The 18,281-nt window shown below is 44.4% G+C and overlaps 1 protein-coding gene across 6 annotated transcripts in view; it reads left to right on the top strand.

Moving 5' to 3' along the window:
* The window catches only part of LOC122543283 (formin-like protein 3), a 167,406-nt gene that overhangs the window by 90,275 nt on the left and 58,850 nt on the right, over positions 1-18,281 (top strand). For 5 of the 6 annotated variants that reach the window (XR_006309986.1, XR_006309987.1, XM_043681784.1 and 2 more), the window contains exons 3-6: positions 398-478; positions 3,033-3,109; positions 8,372-8,455; positions 11,277-11,429. Coding sequence is in view for 4 of the 6 variants with exons in the window: in XM_043681784.1 (XP_043537719.1) it covers positions 398-478; positions 3,033-3,109; positions 8,372-8,455; positions 11,277-11,429 (395 nt within the window). In the remaining 2 variants the exon portion in view is untranslated. The remainder of the gene's footprint in view (positions 1-397; positions 479-3,032; positions 3,110-8,371; positions 8,456-11,276; positions 11,430-18,281) is intronic. The other variant, XM_043681785.1, reaches the window with a different exon arrangement.

Genomic DNA, 18,281 nt, shown 5'->3' with positions numbered 1-18,281 from the left:
TCTCTCGTTCGTGTTTTTTCTCGTTCTTGTTCTCTCTCTTTCTCTCGTTCTCGTTTTCTCTCTCTCGTTCTCGTTTTCTCTCCCTCTCTCTCTCTCTCTCTCTCTCTCATTTTCGTTCTCTCTCGTTCGTGCTCTCGCTCTCGTTCTCTCTCGTTCGCGCTCTCTCTCTCGTTCGTGCTCTTTCTCCCGTTCGTGTTATTTCTCTCGTTCTCGCGCTCTCTCGCTCTCGTTCTCTCTCGTTCTCGTTTTTTCGCGCTCTCGCTCTCGCGCTCTCTCGCTCTCGCTCTCGCTCTCGCTCTCTCTCTCTCTCGTTTCTTTTCTCGCGCTCTCTCGCTTTTGTCTTTGAGACTAAGTTACCTGTCTGACTATTTGCTTGGTTTCTCTCTTTTATTATCAGGAGCGCTTTCAGGTGAAGAATCCTCCACATACCTATATTCAAAAGCTGAAGAGCTACTTGGATCCCGGAGTCACCAGGAAGGTAAAAGGGATTCTGGTTGCACAGTCCTGTAGAAACGACTTGTTATACAGCGAACCTCTGTCAAATGATGACAAACTCACTCTTGTTCAATGAATCTTGTCAAGAGAAAGGAATAGAATGATATGCCAGTGGGGTGGAGGCAGCTTATGTCATGTATAAACAGAGAAACAAAGTGGGGGGAATAAAAGGGACAGGAGTAGACCATTCAGCCCTTTGAGCCATCTCTGTCATTCAGTATGATTATGGCTGATCGTCGAACACCGTCCCTGTTCCTGCTTTCTCCCTATACCCTTTGATCCCTTTAGCCCTATGAATTGTATCTAACTCCTTCTTGAAAGACTGCTTTCTGTGGCAGAGAATTTCACAGGCTCACCCCAGGCTTCACTCTCTGGTTGAAGAAATTTCTCCTTCTCACTCTTAAATAGTCTATTTTATATCCTCAGATTGTGACTGATGACCAACCGGTTGGACCAAATGGTTTGTCTCTGTTTTGTAAATATCAAAATCATCCACAACTCTTTGTTTCAGCATGGGCAGTAACTAGAGAAACCAATCATTAGAGAATAGACAGAAAGGTGTAGAGGAAATGGGGGGCAAAATTGGTTTCTTGTTTTAAGGTGCGGGTTCCTTTTTATCATCCATATGTTGTGTAAGAGTGTGGGTATGTGATTTATTTTCACACCGACATGTTTGGGTAGGGCAGCATTATCCTTTATCCTTTTTCATTTATTCATTCATGGGATGTGGGCTTTGCTGGCTGGGCCCACATTTATTGCCCTGTCCCTAGTTGCCCCTTGGGAGTGAGCTGCCTTCTTGAATTACTGCAGTCCATGTGCTGTAGGTAGACCCACAATGCCCTTAGGGAGGGAATTCCAGGATTTTGATCTAGTAACAGTGAAGGAACGGCGATATATTTCCAAGTCAGGATGGTGAGTTTCTTGGAGGGGAGCTTGCAGGGGTGGTGTTCCCATCTATCTGCTGCCCTTGTCCTTCAAGATGAGGTTGGCTGTGAGTTTAGAAGGGGCTGTTGAAGGAAATGTTTGTGCATTATCAGAATTGGGTTCCTGAACTACTTGTATACCTATTGCATGGTTATCATCCCTGTTATCATTGACCATTCTGCCTGTTTAATCCACGTCACTTGATGTAGATCACTCACTGGGTGTGATACAGGGCTGAAGGGACAGCCCTGGATCCTAATTTACTAGAGAATGTTCAACCTGAATTCAGCTGTCCATCTTCAAGAATCTACTGTAATGTCACTGTGTTAGCCATGTTATTGCTCAATTATTTACTCATTGGAGAGATGACTTGATAGTAGTGTACAAGATTTCAAGAGGCAGAAATGGAGCAGATCGCCAGAGACTTTTTCCCAGGGCGGAAATGTCTATCACAATGGGGCATAATTTTAAGGTGATTGGAGGAAGGTTTAGGGGCGATGTCAGAGGTAGGTCCTTTACACACAGAGTGGTGGGTGCATGGAATGCACTGCCAGCAGTGGTAGTAGAGTCAGATCCATTTCGGGACATTTAAGCGCATGAAGGGTATGTAGGTTAGTTTGATCTTCGAGTAGGATAAAAGGCTGGCACAACATAGAGGGCTGAAGGGCTTGTACTGTGCTGTACTGTTCCAAGTTCTATTCTCCAGCTGTTTGTTGTGTGACTTCCTGGAGAATTAGAAATGGCGATGTGTAGATCAAAGCTCAGCTCCAATCGATAACATCTTGCATTTATATAGTGCCTTTAATGTAATGACAGTTCCTAAGGGGCTTTACTCACAGGGCCATTTTCTTAAAAAAAAAGGACAGCAAGCCACATATGGAGATTTTGAGTGATGATCAGAAGCCTGGTCAAGGAGGAAGGTTTCAAGGAATATCTTAGAGGAAAGAAAGGTAGAAAAGTGGGGAGGTGTCGGGAGGCAATTCCTTCAGCATGGGGTCTTGGCAACTATGGCACAGCTTGTCAATGGCAGAACGATTCACATCAGCAGCAGCCCAGAGAACACAATTAGTTGAGTTCAGATATCTTGGAGTGTTGTTGGGTGAGAACATGTTGTAGAGGCAGGGAATGATGACGGAAACCAGGATGAGAACTTTAAAGCTGAGCTGTTGCTTAACCATGCCAGGGCAGGTTAACAGGCATGAGTGATGGGTGAACAGGTCTGGATGCGAGTTAAGACACAGACAGCAGAGTTTTGGATGCCATGCAGACATAGGATGTAATGTGGAAGAGCAATAGGGGTCTGGTGGAATAGTTGATCTGGAGGCAACAAAGGCATGGATGAGGCTTCCCACAACTGACGTGCTGAAGCAGAAAGAAGTTAAGCAATGCTATGGAGGTGGAAATAGGTGACTTTCATGGTGTAGGGATATAGATCAGAACCTAATCTTGGGGTCAGGTGTATTGCAAACAATCTGGTTTATAATTGTGCATTCACAGAGATATGGGTTGTGCCATTTTTCCTGTGCAGTTCATGTGGTCTTTTGTTAAATGCCCCAATGGAGAAATGAGCAAATCTACGCCCTACTCTAATCTCACTCCACTCTTTGTTGTAGAAATTCAGGCGCCGAGTGCAAGAATCAACCAAAGTGTTACGGGAGCTTGAGATCTCCCTCCGAACCAATTACATTGGGTGAGTATGCTGCTGTGGTCGGATTTCAACCTTTATTAGTAGAGCATTAGTTTGGGGATCGCTAGTTAACTGACATGACCATGAATCCACCATCTGCCCCTCAGTTGCCCCATACTTACCAGAACAGCGTAACATGAAATTAGTGCCATTGGTTTTGTTTCTGAGCTTTCAGTCAGCAAGTGGCTTAAAAAAAACTCACTGTTGAACTGAAGCTCGAACTAGCTACTGCACACTTAAAAAGACAAAAGAATTACGTCTTGAAATTGGTAAAAGAAAGGGGCATTTCAAGGGTTAAGACAAGTCAGAATGAAAAGGAATACAATCTGTTGCGGGTTGGGCACGGGAGTTAGTAGATTAATGGTGGAAACATAGTTCGGATATACCATTGTGCAGCCTCAATTACACAGCAGGCTGGGATCGAATGGCTGGGAGGAAAAGCCTCCCATTATCTGTGGTACAATGGCTTCCTGCAGACTGCTGAATCCACGAGATCAAGTGATAATGCTGGTCCCATGTAACAATCCTTTTGCAGATGGCAGAGTCCATCGCATTGCTGCATGGCCCACTTAACAGGATGTTTGGAGTGAAACAGTTGAGTGCGTGTGTCTTGCCTGGGAAACTGCTGAAAGCAGCCCACTGATTGTTGCAGAAGTCCCGCCTCATTGCATACATCTCAAATACATTTTTTAATAATTTTACCAATGTTTATTGATATAGCATTTAAAAACTCCTTGGAAAAATAAGCCCAGCATCCTGCCCTATAGGGGTCTTGCTTTTGGTATGGGTCCAGATTCTGCACTTGACCTCCCAAAGTGGTTTTCTTTCCTGGGTCGTTAGGGGGACCATTGAGGCTTTGACCAGTTTGTTAATGTCTGTCTTTCGAAGTCCTGAGTTTTCAGAAGATCAGCTGGAAGCCATACACCTGCACCTGATAGAAATGGATACTGTACTGACAGCAGAGTTGAGGGATTAGGAAACCAAGTGCTCTCAATTTTTGTTTTAAGCCAAATTCTATATCAATCCTGGTCATGCACAGCAGGCTTGCCGGAAAAAGAGAATGGACTTATCGTATTGCATCTCTCCCTCGTGCCTTGAGGTGTCTCTCAGATGATGAATTACTTTGGAGTGTGGTCATTGTTGCTGTGTAGGCAACATCAGCTATTTAGTTGTGTGTTGAGCATCCGAGAGAGAAAGGTGGGTTCTCACTTTAGATGAGGTCCTTTGTTTGAAGAATTCTAAGGAGTGTGTTGTGCATTGTGCATTTCTCCAAAGCTTCAATACTCCCACTGTCGGGTTTTTCAGCCCACATACCAGGCACTGATGGATGCACATAATTATCCGAATGGCACCTCCCATTTATCTTCAAATGTCAGAACATTAGCTTCACTTCAATCCCAGTCTATGCGCCATGTAGTTCTTAAAAACTGCACTTTTTGAAAAAGGGCTGAAATTTAAAATTGCAAACACTTCCTGTCTGGTTAGATGTGTAATCCCACTTGTCTTCCTGTCCAAGTGATTGTAGTTTTGGCTGTCCTTGTCACTACCTGTTTGTGGACGATGGGGGACTGGAGTAAATTCAGCTTAATTTAGTTGTATAGAGGAGATTTTTCCCTTTTGAAAGGGATCCTATTGGACAGTAACAATAAGTCATAGTCATTTCTTTGCGTTTTTTACCAGTGCCTCCATTTCTCTTTGAAATTTGGAGAGTTGAGCTTTGCACTCTTTTCCAAGTGAGGTCCCACCAGGGTTTGGTGTCCCTTTGCACGTGGTACTGTTTAGGAGCTCAGTTGGCAGCATGTTTGGAGAATGGCAGCTGTGCAGTTCCTGCTTCCCTGGGAAGCTCTGTTGAAAGCTTTGTGGTGAGTGTAAACAGCATGCGGTGATGCTGTACTGCAGGAGACTAGTTGCCCAAATAACCATAAATGTGGCATTTGTTGACCTGGGATGTGAGTTTCTGAATACCTGTCTGTTAATTCCATTTGCAGTTGGGCCTATCTTGTTGAGCTGCCTCTGTTTCCTGGCCCCTTTTCTTTGCCTTAAGCTACACCCTCTTCAGTGGGAGACTGACAAGGGACCAACCAGCCTTCAGCGAGTTGTAGTAACAGTAAGGTCATCGGGTGCATAAGCACATTTCGACTGGTGCTCAGAGGTGCAGAGGAGATGGTCTTATCTTGCGCACTTCCCATCTTGTAACTTTTGTTGTCCATCAGAAAGTCTGTCGTCTTTTCAGCTTGTTCAGGGTTTCACACAGATGACGTGATTTCGCTGAAGGGACCCCTGCAGAGGGGGTATGGGTGCATTGTCAAGCTGAATAGGCATGTCTTGTTGGTTATTTGTTGAACCACAGCGAAGTATTGTGATTTTCTTTTTTGACTATGGGTGTTTAATCTGGTAAACATGCATCCGGCAAAGGAAGAGGCAGGAGCCAGTTAGTCTCCTACACGGGTAACTTCACAACACTTTGTTGCATGTGTGCAGGCTACCTTTCTCTCTCAGGTGGAAAAGGATTCTTGTAGTCATTTTTGATCGATTTGTTTGGACATTTATGACTCCCCTCCAGGCCAGTTAGGACTTCAACCCAGATCTTCTGGGCCAGAGATAGGGGCACAACTCCTGTACTACTAGCGTACAGCAATAAATTCTCATTCCCTGACTGGCAGTCCCAACAGCATTTGATTTCGTGGTGAATCATTTTGATTTTCTCCTTTTTGTTTAAAAAGTATTGCTTCATCAAAAAGAGCAAGCATTAAGATGGAGGAGCCTTGCATCTGGCAGGATTTGAAAACAAAAGCTAACGGGAGCAGATGAAGGTGACGGTGTTGACCAACAAAGCGAGGAGATAATTTACCTTCAGAAATAAGTTCCATTTTAAACACACAAATAAAAATGGAGCCACAACAATGTCTGTGACCTCATGTCACTTCAATTCCGCACATGAGGTAGAAAAAGATTTGCCTGCAGCATACATCCGATCTGATGCTGGGCCTCCATTTCCTGCTCATTCCAGCGACTGCTATTTTGGGAAATGGCCACACTCAGCACGGTATGCCAGAATCGAATGACCATACACTGCACTGGGTACGTGGCCAGCACAAACGTGAAGGATCACTCCTGAACTTCACTTCATAATGGCGTGAGATGATGATGGGGAGGAAATGACCCATTTCCTACAAATTGCAATGTATTGCCACTTCCACATGATGGAAATTAATCGGCTGGTTGATTGTTCAAAGAGGCAGGATGTACTGGAGAAGCTCCTAATCTAAGGTTCAAATGCAGCCCGAATCTCTCATCCGCCTGCAGCCTGGGTTTTTAAAATGGGAAAGTTAAGGTTTTGAAATGTTCACTTTTAAAACTTTTATCCCTGTCTTCAAATCCCTCCATGGCCTCAACTCTCCCTCTCTGTTAACTCTCACAAGGCAGGGAGAGGGAGGGGGAGACATTTACACACTGGGAGTGGGGAAAGAGAGAGAGAGAGAAAAAGAAAGATTTAGATGGAGAAGAAAGAGAGGGTGACAGAGTTGCATGAGGATGAGATGGTGGGGTGTAGGAGGGAAGTGAAGAGGGAGGAAATCCTGGCTTGCAACTCACAAATACTGGTACAGTAGCGCCTCGACATACGAACGATCCGTTCACATACAAATCGGTTTACGAACAGGATTGTACGTAAAATTTTGCTTCAACGTACGTACGAAATTCAAGGTACAAACGCAAAAAGCCCATGTGCGACCATGTGGTTTCATTGTTCTGCTTTGCTACGCGCTTGTTGAACGCAAAAGCTCTCGGGCCCTGCGTGATCTCATTCAGTTCGTCTTTGGCGCGTGCGCTGTGAACAACCGTCCAAGCATTCTTACGCTTTCCGAACAATGGGAAAAAATTGATTCAGTTCGCGAACTTTTCGGTTCGCGAACCGGGTCCCGGAATGGATTAAGTTCATAAGTCGAGGCGCTACTGTATATATTTTGCACTGTTCATGTCTCAGTGTGCTTTACAGCCAGTGAAGTATTTTGTGAAGTGCAGTCACTGTTGCACTGTATGAACCACAGCAAACTCCCAAAACAACAATGTGATAATGACCAAATCTCTTATTTTTGCGATGTTGATTAGCAAAATGATGACCAGGACATGGAGAAGAACTCTAGAGTGGTGCTGGTGACATCCGAGGAGCAGGAGAATCGATGTTTTGGGCAAAAGCCCTTGATTAGGAATGAGACTGTGAGCCAAGGGGGTGGTGAGATAAATTGTGGTGGGTGCTGGTAGGAAGGTACCTGAGAGTGCAACCCGCACTAACCAACCGTACCACCCCGTGGCCAAACACTTTAGCTCCCCCTCCCACTCCTCAGAGGACATGCAGGTCCTGGGCCGCCTCCATCACCACTCCCTAGCCACCTGACGCCTGGAGGAAGAACGCCTCATCTTCCGCTTTGGGACCCTCCAACCCCATGGCACCAGTTTCCTCATTTCTCCTCCCCCCACCTTTATCCAAGTTCCAACCTTCCTACTCAGCACCACCCTCATGACCTGTCCCACTGTCAATCTTCCTTCCCACCTATCCACTCCACCCTCCTCGCCGACCTATTGCCATTATCCCCACCTGCATCTACCTATTGCACTCTCAGCTACCTTTCCCTCAGCCCCAACCACCTCCCATTTATCTCACCACCTCCTCGGCTCAAGGCCTCTTTCCTGATGAAGGGCTTTTGCCCGAAACGTTGATTCTCCTGCTCCTCGAATGCTGCCTGACTTGCTGTGCTTTTCCAGCACCACACTCTCGACTCTAATCTCTGGCAACTGCAGTCTTCACTTTCGCCACAGAGGAGCACTCCCCAGCTCTTCTTTAAAACAGTACAGAAGCATCTTTTCTGCTCATTTGGCAGGGCAGAAATGGGCCTTGGATTAACTGTTCAATCAGCAGTGCAGCATTTCCTCAGTACTGCATTGGCTTGTTGGGTTTTGTTTAGTGTTCGTCTCTGGAGTGGGACTTGAACTCACAATTCTCTAGGCCAGAGGCATCTGAAATATGGTTGAAGACAGCAGGGCCAGTGATAAAGGAGTGAAACGTGAATTGACCTCCGGCCACACTGTGAACACTGGTGGTGTACATAGACTCTTCTTTCCAACACTGGTGGGTTATTGATAATTACTGTGCACTGACTGCAATCTGTTTTTAATCCTGACAGGTACAGCAGTGGCAGATTAAGGAAAGAGAACAATTAATATGCGCAATGACATCTTCAGTAAATATGCTTTATTCTCTTCTAGGTGGGTGCGGGAGTTTTTAAACGATGAAAACCAGGGTCTCAATGTGCTGGTGGACTATCTCTCCTTTGCGCAGTGCGGAGTTATGTAAGTAGCTGGAGGAAGGGTTGCCTGGTGTTATACTTTTCCATCTCCATTCTTCTACCTTTGTGTTTCTCAAAAAAAAAGTTCCATTTAAGGCTTTATTCTCTGCTTTTTCATTTCTAATCTCTGCTCTCCTTGAAACCTTTCAACAACAGAAGTTCAGTTACAGCAGATGTTAGGACTGGATGCATTAAAACTGCCTGAACAGTTAAGCTCCCTTGAATACGCTTGTGGTAAGTGAATTGTGTGGGAATATACTTCAATCTTGGGTGGCCCTTTAGCATGGAAGTTGTAACTTGTCTTCACATTCTTGGATTTAAATTCCAGTAATTTGCAGAGATTGATTCTGACCCCCAATATAAATCCTTCCCGCCATCTTGAACTGAGGGCTTCTGTCAGCATGGTGCTTCCAGTCGAATGGGATAAGCAAGGTGACTTGTTTTAAACAAATAAGATCCTGACGGGAATTGATAGGGTGGCCGTGGAGAGGATGTTTCTTCTTGTGCAAGAATCTAGGATTAGGGCTCACTGTTTAAAAGTAAGAGGTCCTTGCCCATTTAAAACGTATGAGGTGAAATTTTTTCTTGAGTCTTTTGAACTCTCTCTTCCTCAAAAGGCGATGGAAGCCAGCTTCTGAATAGCCAGATTCTTGGTAAGGAAGGGGGTGAAAGGTTATCAGGGGTAAATGGCAATGTAGGTTCGAGGCCAAAATCAGATTAGCCGCAATCTTATTGAATGACAGAGCCGACTTAAAGGGCTGAATGGCTTAGTCCTCCTTCTTGGTTGTATGTTGGTAAGCAGCATGCCGCGCAAGAATCACCGATTCTGATTAAGTTGATCCCCAGGATCGTTTGCCTGTTGCATTTCATCTCATTGGTAAATAACACTCAGCAGGTCCTGGATTATATTCCAGCAATTGCCATCTGAGATTTGGATGAACAAAGGTTTCTGTTTGCAGATTAGTCTTCCTTCATCTAAGAGATTTTCCACAGATGGTGCCACATTACTCCACCAGTTTATTAATCAAGTTTTTCAATTTAGTTTTTAAGCAAGATTTTTGTGTTTTTTTTGTAGTTGAATTTGACTTAATGGACTGTTGACCTTTATTACAAGTGAGATGGAGTATGAAAGTAGGGAGGTGTTGCTCCAACTCTAAGATGTTGGTGAGACCACATCGGGAGCACTGTGCACAGTTTTGGTTATCTTACTTTAGGACAGATGTACTTGCATTGGAGGCAGCTCAGGGAGTGTTCACTGGGGATTGTCTTATAAGAAAGGTTTGAGCAGGCTGAGTCTACGGCATTGCCGTTTAGAAGAGTCCGAGGTGATCTTATGAAACCTTGGTAGCACCTGATGATGAGAGGTTGTTTCCCCTCATGGGGGAGCATGGAACAAGGGGCCACAAGTTCAGAATAAGGGATTGCTCACTTATGGTGGATATGAGGAGATTCAGGGATTGTAAATCTTTGGAGTCCTCCACCTTGGAGAGGAAAGGAGGTTGGGAAATTGAGTTTATTCAAAGATTACTTAAGCAGATCTTTGACCTATAGGTGACCAGAGGGACAACAGGAATGCAGAGTTGAGATTGAGATCAGATCAGCCATGATCTTATTGGTTGACAGAGCAGGCTTGAGAGGCTGAGTGGCCTCCTTCAGCTTCATATGTTCTGAAGTAATGACCAGCTGGGTCCAATGTCATTATTTAATTCTGTCCAGTGCAGGACAGTCCCATAGATCAAGTGGTGTTCAAGTCACCCACAAAACCTGGCAACTCGTTTCCTTTAGAGTTTACATTTCATATTGACTTGGATGTTCTGCATGTGACCTTGGCGGTTAGGAGAATGCTATGCTTAACACTGTTGCTTTATCTGTGTATGAGTCTTAAATCAGAATGCCAAGATCTGTCTAAACCAGCAGCTGGAGAGATCTGGGGATTAATGGAACTGGGCAGTTAACTTGTACATGTGGCTGTCCCCAGACTTTGTGGCGTGCACCTCAGCATCCCACAGTGGCAAAAAGCATCAACACTTCAGTTATAAACTTCTGTTTTGTGAATTTTCCTGTGCTCCTTTCTCAGGGGCTTTCTAGACCTTGGCAATGCCTTTCTAACAGGTTTTACAGCTCTACACTTTGGCATTCTGCATATTATGCTTCATTTCACCTTCACAGGCTCCTTCCCCTATTTTCCAAAGCTTTCCATAATCCTGGCTTTGAGTGTGAAATACATCTGAAGTAGTCTCGAGCATCTGACTGGCATCGACCCATCAGCTTTCCACATTTTTTGAGCTTTTCCACAATGGACCTCCCTCCTCTTTTGCATTTGGGTTTTTTTTTGTGTCTAGGTAATGACCATCGGGCTCTGGAAAGAACCAGTCTCTGCGCAAACAGGTAGGGAGATTGATCCACACTGAGCAGAAATGCCACCTTCTTTGAACTGAATCTTACCAGAACAAGCACTTGTAGTGCTCTTAATCTTGCACGGGGCTGATATTGCAGGTGAGAAGTGGTATAAAGTATGTTTTGTCACATCTATTCTCACCAGTTCGATTTGTTCTTATTGGAACAGTGTGATTAAGGTGACTGTGGAAAATTCCTGAAGTTTAAAGAAATGTTCAAATCTTGTAGGAAAACAATCAGTGCAAAGCTCCTTAATCCTCATTTAAACATTCAGAGACTGCCATTTAAAGGGTAGTATACCCTTTTTTATTCCTGTTAATGATATGAAACAGAAATAGGCACATGGCGATTCTGTACTTAAAGGGGCTACATGTCAATCAGTGTGGACGGGGGTGATCAAAAGACATTTTTATCCCATTGTGACCTAGGTTTGACTTTGACCTTGTGGAGAATGGTGATGATGGTGCCCTCGACAAGTCGAAACCCTGGGGCAGGTCTATAGAAGATCTGCACCAGAGCAATGTCCTGCCCCTGGCTTTCAGCAACAGCCTCTCTCGCTCTGCCAGGCAATCTATCCTACGGTATGTATTGCTTGGCTTCTAACAGACACACAGGGATGCAATGAGTACTTAACCTTCCCCAACCCAAGGTCTGTACACTGAGGAATGTTCATTGGCTTTCCTATTGGTGGCACTATTAGCTAGGTTGAGGTGTGTAATGGGAATAGGCCAGATTTCGCTGCTGTAGTCTGTTATACTTTAGCCTTGCACCATTGGCACTTGGGTTTGCGTCCAGCCCAGGCTGACAAAATGATAATCTGTATAAGCTATAAGGAGCCAGTGTGTAATGTCTTTGGGCCATTCCTATCCAGCTCCACAGTATAACATTCTATGTAATTGGCATTTTACTTCATAAAGAACACTAGTGCAGTAGGAGATGCTGGGTAGTAATGTTTAGGACCACATTAGCTTTACTCTGTCTCTGGTGCATCTGACCTGGGATTTGGTATCTTGATGGTGGTAAGAGGTGGACTTAAACAGAAGGGGGGGAAAATAAAGAATCGTTCTTAAACTTGAGCATGAAAATTAGAAATGTGTTTTCTAAAAAAGTCCAACTATTTGCACACTATCCACAAAAATTGCAATTTTTTATTAAACGCCCTCAACCTCTGCAAGACGTTAGTCTCAGTCACAGCCCCCAACTCCATGTGCTTTTCAAAGTTAAATCCAGGTTTCTCTTTCATTTACTATCTTCCACCAATCCTATCCTGGCCCTGGTTTTATTGTTCCTGATTGGCATGAGAGAGAGAGATTTGAGCTGAACATCTGGAACACATGTGGGCATTTATGCAGCAGATGTATATTCAGTGGGGGTATGTTCATAATTCTCTGTCAGGGGCAATTCTGTCGGTAACTGTGTTCCAAATTTAAATCTAGCTTTCTTTTCAGTGTTCTGGCCTTTGTTGCAGCAAAGTAAAATGTACATGCTAAGTGTGAAACTACAGAGAATAAACAAAATGCTGCTGTCTCTCAAACATGAAAGCGTAGTGCTGAATAAATTAATTCCACAGTCTTTATTTAGATTGATCTTTTCTTCAGTATATACATCAGGTAGTTTGATGTTCACAGTTTTTGTAGGCATAGATTCCTTTCCAACCTTCTGAAAGGAGGGGACAATTCAAAAATAATTGAAAATCTTTCAAGACCCCTGCCATTTTTCACATGTGAACATGCCCACGATTGTCAACAGGCTGTTTGGGCGCAAGAGCAGTGTTGACCACAATAAAACAAAGAGTTGGAGAAACTCTGAGTAAGAGTCATGCTGGACTTGAAACATTAACTCTCTCCACAGACCTGCTGAGTTTCTCCAGCAGCATCTGTTTTCCAGATCTCCAGCATCTGGAGTATTTTGCTTTTATTTGAATGCTGGCTGCACTTCAGCCGTCTAGCAACAGTCATTGGATAGTGATCAGGAATGGGGCTAGTGACTTTGTTTGAAAGTTGCCAACTCTGGTTAAATGCATTCCAGGAAGCTTCATCACTACGACATGATCTACCACCTCAAACTGTCCCACTTCTACCATTGGTTTCCCAAAATATCCATCCCAACAGACACACATGGATGTCTTCACAAACCAATCGGAAAGCCAGTCAGTTAAGCAGCTTCCTTTTCTTAACTCTAAACATTTTATGAACAAAAGTATTCCATGTAAACATTTTATTTTGAAAAGCGCAGTTGTTTTGAGCTCTGCGGTGATTTTTCTACCAGGTAATATTGCGTAGGAGTCTCCAGACTAATCCTGAAGGGTTGCTAACTCTATTTTTGGATTTCTGAAACCAATAGTGCTGGTCCGTGCACCGCATCAAGGTTGTGTATTGGGAGGATGGGTTTGTTGGACAATGGATGGTGGAAGAAAGGGTGCAGGTCAGGTTGTAGCAGATGGAGTACAAACAACCAAATTGACGACCTTGAACACAACACAGAAGCCGTTATCTCCATTCCGATCACTGTTTGTTGTGGATTCCATTTTTACCAAAAGCAATGATACCAGCTTAAATTTGAACTTAGAGTGCAGGTGATATTAATGAATTACTTGCTGTTAACAAGATGACAGCAGGATAACTGTCTCGCTACTCTCCAACAATCTGCACTTGCAATTGAACAAAAACTTCAATGACAAAAAAAACCACGTTGGCTCACTGAATGTGGCATTGTTCCTTTAAAACTAATTTGAATGTATATTTTTGTATGTGTATGATTATATGTGTGGTCTGTGTTTATCTAAAATCTGTCAAACCTGAAGACAAATTGGACTGCATTCCAAGGTTTTTGTATGTGCATTCGTGTGGAAAGGTTTCATCATTTCTCTGAGTTATTTGTTAAAGCTCCTTCTGCTTCAGTTTGACAGATCATTTGAATGGGACAATGCCATGTCAGTGCATTTACAAGGTGTGAGTAGTACCTGGGGCCTTTTGAGCCTTGCCATGACAAAGCTGACCAAAGTGACCTTGACTTAAACCATTGCATCCCCGGAGTCTTGGCTTTACAATGTGCTGATAACTTGCCTATTGCCTGCTATTTGTGCTGCTGATGCCAGAGCTGCATTTTGCCGATTTGATATCCCACAACATAGTGAGTGGATCAGTTAGTGCGGTGCCATACTTGAGACTGTGGTGTCTTGTTGGCCATAATTTATATTGTTTTTATGTTTCTTTCCCTCCCCACACTCCTGTAGGTTCGTCGCCATGATCGTTTTGCGGTTGCTGTAATTCCACTTTCCCTTTGTGACATGGCTTTTTATTGCATTGATGTATTGCAACACACAGAAGTTTGGTGGGGGGGGAGCACATTCACTAATCCTGGGCCATCTTGGAAGGGAAGTGAGACGGGGGCAGGAGATGTTGAACAGAAGTAAGGGAAGCCCTCGGATGAACAATCCAGATTGTCCCCACAGTGATTACGCACACTGGCTCCATGAGAAATACAGACACACACATGGCATTGAAGAAACAGACAAAGAAGCAGGTTATAATTTTGACAGGGTAGGCATGAGTCTAGTAGCTCTCAACAGTTGACTCGTCACAGAATGCATTCTGTTTAATGTTCGCACTCAGCCATTAGGTCATCTCTTCCAACTCCCTCCGTAGGATGTGAGCAATGACACCCTGACCATGGGCCTCTTCCTTGGCCATTTTAGTGCCCCTTGTGCTCTGGTGCTATGAGTCATTCATCGGAGCATATGGCTCCTGCTGTTAGCCTGACTGCCCTGTCCACCTACGTCCAACCCTCTCTTGGGCCTTTAAATCCTTCACCTGGTGCTCATGATATTCATGGCCACCCATTTGTGGAGGTCCAATTGAAATGGCAAATGGGGTCCCACAGAATTGAACCAGAGATCCTGACAAATTGTTGCAGACCTGCCCATTTGACACCTATGCATTATTACATAGTTCCTGAATTACAACGAAGAGTTGTGCTTGGCTTAAAATAAGAAGGGTCTGGCTCTCTTTTTCAATATAAATAGCAGTAACAGCGATCGTAGAATGAGTTTTTGAATTAATGATAGAAGATGTATTCAGTGTGCTAGCTGGGATGCCAAGCTCAGGTGGTGATCTCTTTGGTATGTGATATGCTGCTGTCCCTTGACATTTTTTGTTTCTTTCCTTTCATGATGTGGGTGTCATTGGCAAGGCCAGTATTTGTTGTCCATCACTAATTTCTTTGAGCATTTTGGAGGGCAGTTGAGAGTTAACCACATTGCTGTGGATCTGGAGTTCTAGGTCAGCCAGACTGGATAAGAATGGCAGATTTCCTTTTATAAAGAACATTTGTGAAATAGTTTTTAAAAAATATTTGGCTGAGACTCACTTTCAATTCCCCCTACGCTCACCCCCAGCCCTGAAGAAGGGTTACTCCTGAAACGTTGACCTCTCCACCTCCTGATGCCACCTGGCTTGTTGTGTTCTTCCAGCTTCTTGCCGGTCACTCTAGATAAGACAGAGACCTGAGGCAGCACACTAAAAGTGAAGGCAGTGCAGTCGTAGGCAGCATGCTGTCTGCAGTAGCCTCATGGCAACCTAACCCGAGAGGGCACAGCAAAGGATCAGCACGAACTGATTTGAACCCAACGTCACAGCAGTGCAGACAGCTCAAACCTGAGGCCACCATCAGTACAGTCACGCTCTTCTCAAACAGCAAGCAGGCTGGAAGGCTTGCTACTATGATTTCTTGTGTTATTGGGATGCAGAGGTTCGAGAAGAAAGCCTGCCATCACCAGCTTCTTGAGGGCAGTTGTGGATGCTGGCCTTGCCTGTGACCCCCACATGTCAGAATGATTTTTAAAAAAGCGAGAGCTGTTGTTTTTCCCCCCCCACTCCCAAAGACCAGAAATCACCTTTACTGAAGTGGGTCAGTGAGGTTTTTCTGCGGGTAGAGAGCGAGAGAGGAAACAAAACCAGTTACCAAAGAGCAAGATACAGAATGATCTTCTTCTTGATTATAAACACAGGCCAAAAGTAGGTTAAGTAATTAAGTGGAACACTTACCCCGGTAAAGAAACAGGCATTTAAGCACTCGGGGCTAGGTGGTCTGATGCAATTGATAATTCATCTGTTTAAAATGGTACAGAAAAGGAGGCTTTTTTGAAGTGTATTTTTGGTAGGTGATCTAACCATGGTTGACTCGTGCTGTAGTTTAGTCAGTTTCAGCTGATGTGCAAGAAGCGATCCTTCACACTGTGCCGAGCCAGTGCAGCAGATTTCCTCTCCCTCTCGAGAGCTTTATGACGCTTCAAAACACAAAACCTTCTCCAAACAAGAACGCTGAGGCAGATGATCTGCAGATCTTGTCAGTCCTTGGTTTTGCAGAGATTCGCAAACACCTCCTTCTAATTTGTAGCTGGATTTTTGTCACTTCTTCTCCAAGCAGCCTGTTGTCATCTTATTGAAAGAATTGGCGGATACGGTGTATTTGGATGTTTAAATTTATTCTATGAGCAGCAATACAAGAGGATATTAGATAAAACTGGGAATGATAGAATTATGGGTGCTATATTAGCATGAATTGATGATTGGTTGATGGGCCAAAAACAAAAACGAGGTAGAACAGGACATGACGAACAGCAGGCTGTGTAACTCATGTCATGGTACCCAAGGATTAGTACAGACTTGGCTGTTTATAATCTATATTAAAGACCTAGATCACTAGATCGTGGCACTGCAGGCATCCAACTCTGCTGATACAAAGTTCGGTGTAAAAGTAAGTGAACCCAAAGAGGCTGCAAAAGGGTATAGACAGGTTAGGTAATAGGAGGGAAAAAATTATGGACTACAGTGTGATCAACGGAAGACCATTCCATTTGGTATGAAATATGAAAAAGTAGACTATTCTGGAATGGTGAGAAACTGAGGGATAATAAATGTTGGCCAACCCATGTCCCACAAGAGAATTTAAAAAAAAAAGCATTTTCAGGCTTCTGTTATGACTTTTAAGCTCTTGTGTTTGACTGTTTCCATTTCCTTCTGCAATACACATACCTGGTAAGAAAACCACAAAACCCCAGTGAACAGTAAAAAGCTCATTCTGTGGCTCTCAGATTGTTGCATTTCTTTTCTAAGAAGCTTTTTTCATCGCCGGTTCAAAATCATGTCTCTGTTTCATTTTGTGGTTCAGATTTACAGGGCAAGAATTTTAGAATATAGGAACATTGAATGCTGACTTCTTTTTCACATATTTCAAATGAAGTCTGCAGTTGTACTAAAGCCTGCCAGCCATGTAATAATTGAGACAATTCCTGTTAAATTAGTTTGAGTCTCAGCTAATCCTATTGACTGCTTAGTTTGATTCACCTCAAACTGCTAGTGCTAAATTTCTGGGTTTTTTTGAGATCTTCAACCCTAGTGACCACCCCCTATTACCAAACCATCATCTCCCAGACCATACAGAACCTCATCACCTCAGGAGATCTCCCACCCACAGCTTCCAACCTCATAGTCCGGGAACCCTGCACTGCCCGGTTCTACCTCCTTCCCAAGATCCACAAGCCTGACCACCCTGGCCGACCCATTGTCTCAGCATGCTCCTGCTCCACTGAACTCATTCCTACCTACCTCGACGCTGTCCTATTCCCCCCTAGTTCAGGAACTCCCTACATACGTTCGAGACACCACCCACGCCCTCCACCTCCTCCAAGACTTCCATTTCCCCGGCCCCCAACACCTCATCTTCACCATGGATATCAATCCCTCTACACCTCCATCCGCCATGACCAGGGCCTCCAAGCCCTCCGTTTTTTCCTCTCCTGACGTCCCCAACAGTACCCTTCCACCGACACTCTCGTTCGTTTGGCTGAACTGGTCCTCACCTTTAACAATTTCTCCTTCGAATCCTCCCACTTCCTCCAGACCAAAGGGGTAGCCATGGGCAAACGTATGTGCCCCAGCTATGCCTGTCTCTTTGTTGGTTACGTAGAACAGTCGATCTTCCGTAATTACACCGGCACCACTCCCCACCTCTTCCTCCGCTACATTGATGACTGCATTGGCGCCATCTCGTGCTCCCGCGAGGAAGTTGTGCAATTCATCAACTTCACCAACACATTCCACCCTGACCTTAAATTTACCTGGACCATCTCTGACACCTCCCTCCCCTTCCTGGACCTCTCCATCTCCATTAACGATGACCGACTTGACACTGACATTTTTTATAAACCCACCGACTCCCACAGCTACCTGGATTACACTTCTTCCCACCCTCCCTCTTGCAAAAATGCCATCCCGTATTCCCAATTTCTCCGCCTCCACCGTACCTGCTCCCAGGAGGACCAGTTCCACCACAGAACACACCAGATGGCCTCCTTCTTTAGAAACCGCAATTTCCCTTCCCACGTGGTTAAAGATGCCCTCCAACGCATCTCTCCACATCCCGCACCTCCG

The sequence above is a fragment of the Chiloscyllium plagiosum genome, chromosome 43 (genome assembly GCF_004010195.1).
Source record: "Chiloscyllium plagiosum isolate BGI_BamShark_2017 chromosome 43, ASM401019v2, whole genome shotgun sequence".
Taxonomy (NCBI): Eukaryota; Metazoa; Chordata; class Chondrichthyes; order Orectolobiformes; family Hemiscylliidae; genus Chiloscyllium; species Chiloscyllium plagiosum.
This window is presented reverse-complemented; position numbering and strand designations above follow the sequence as displayed.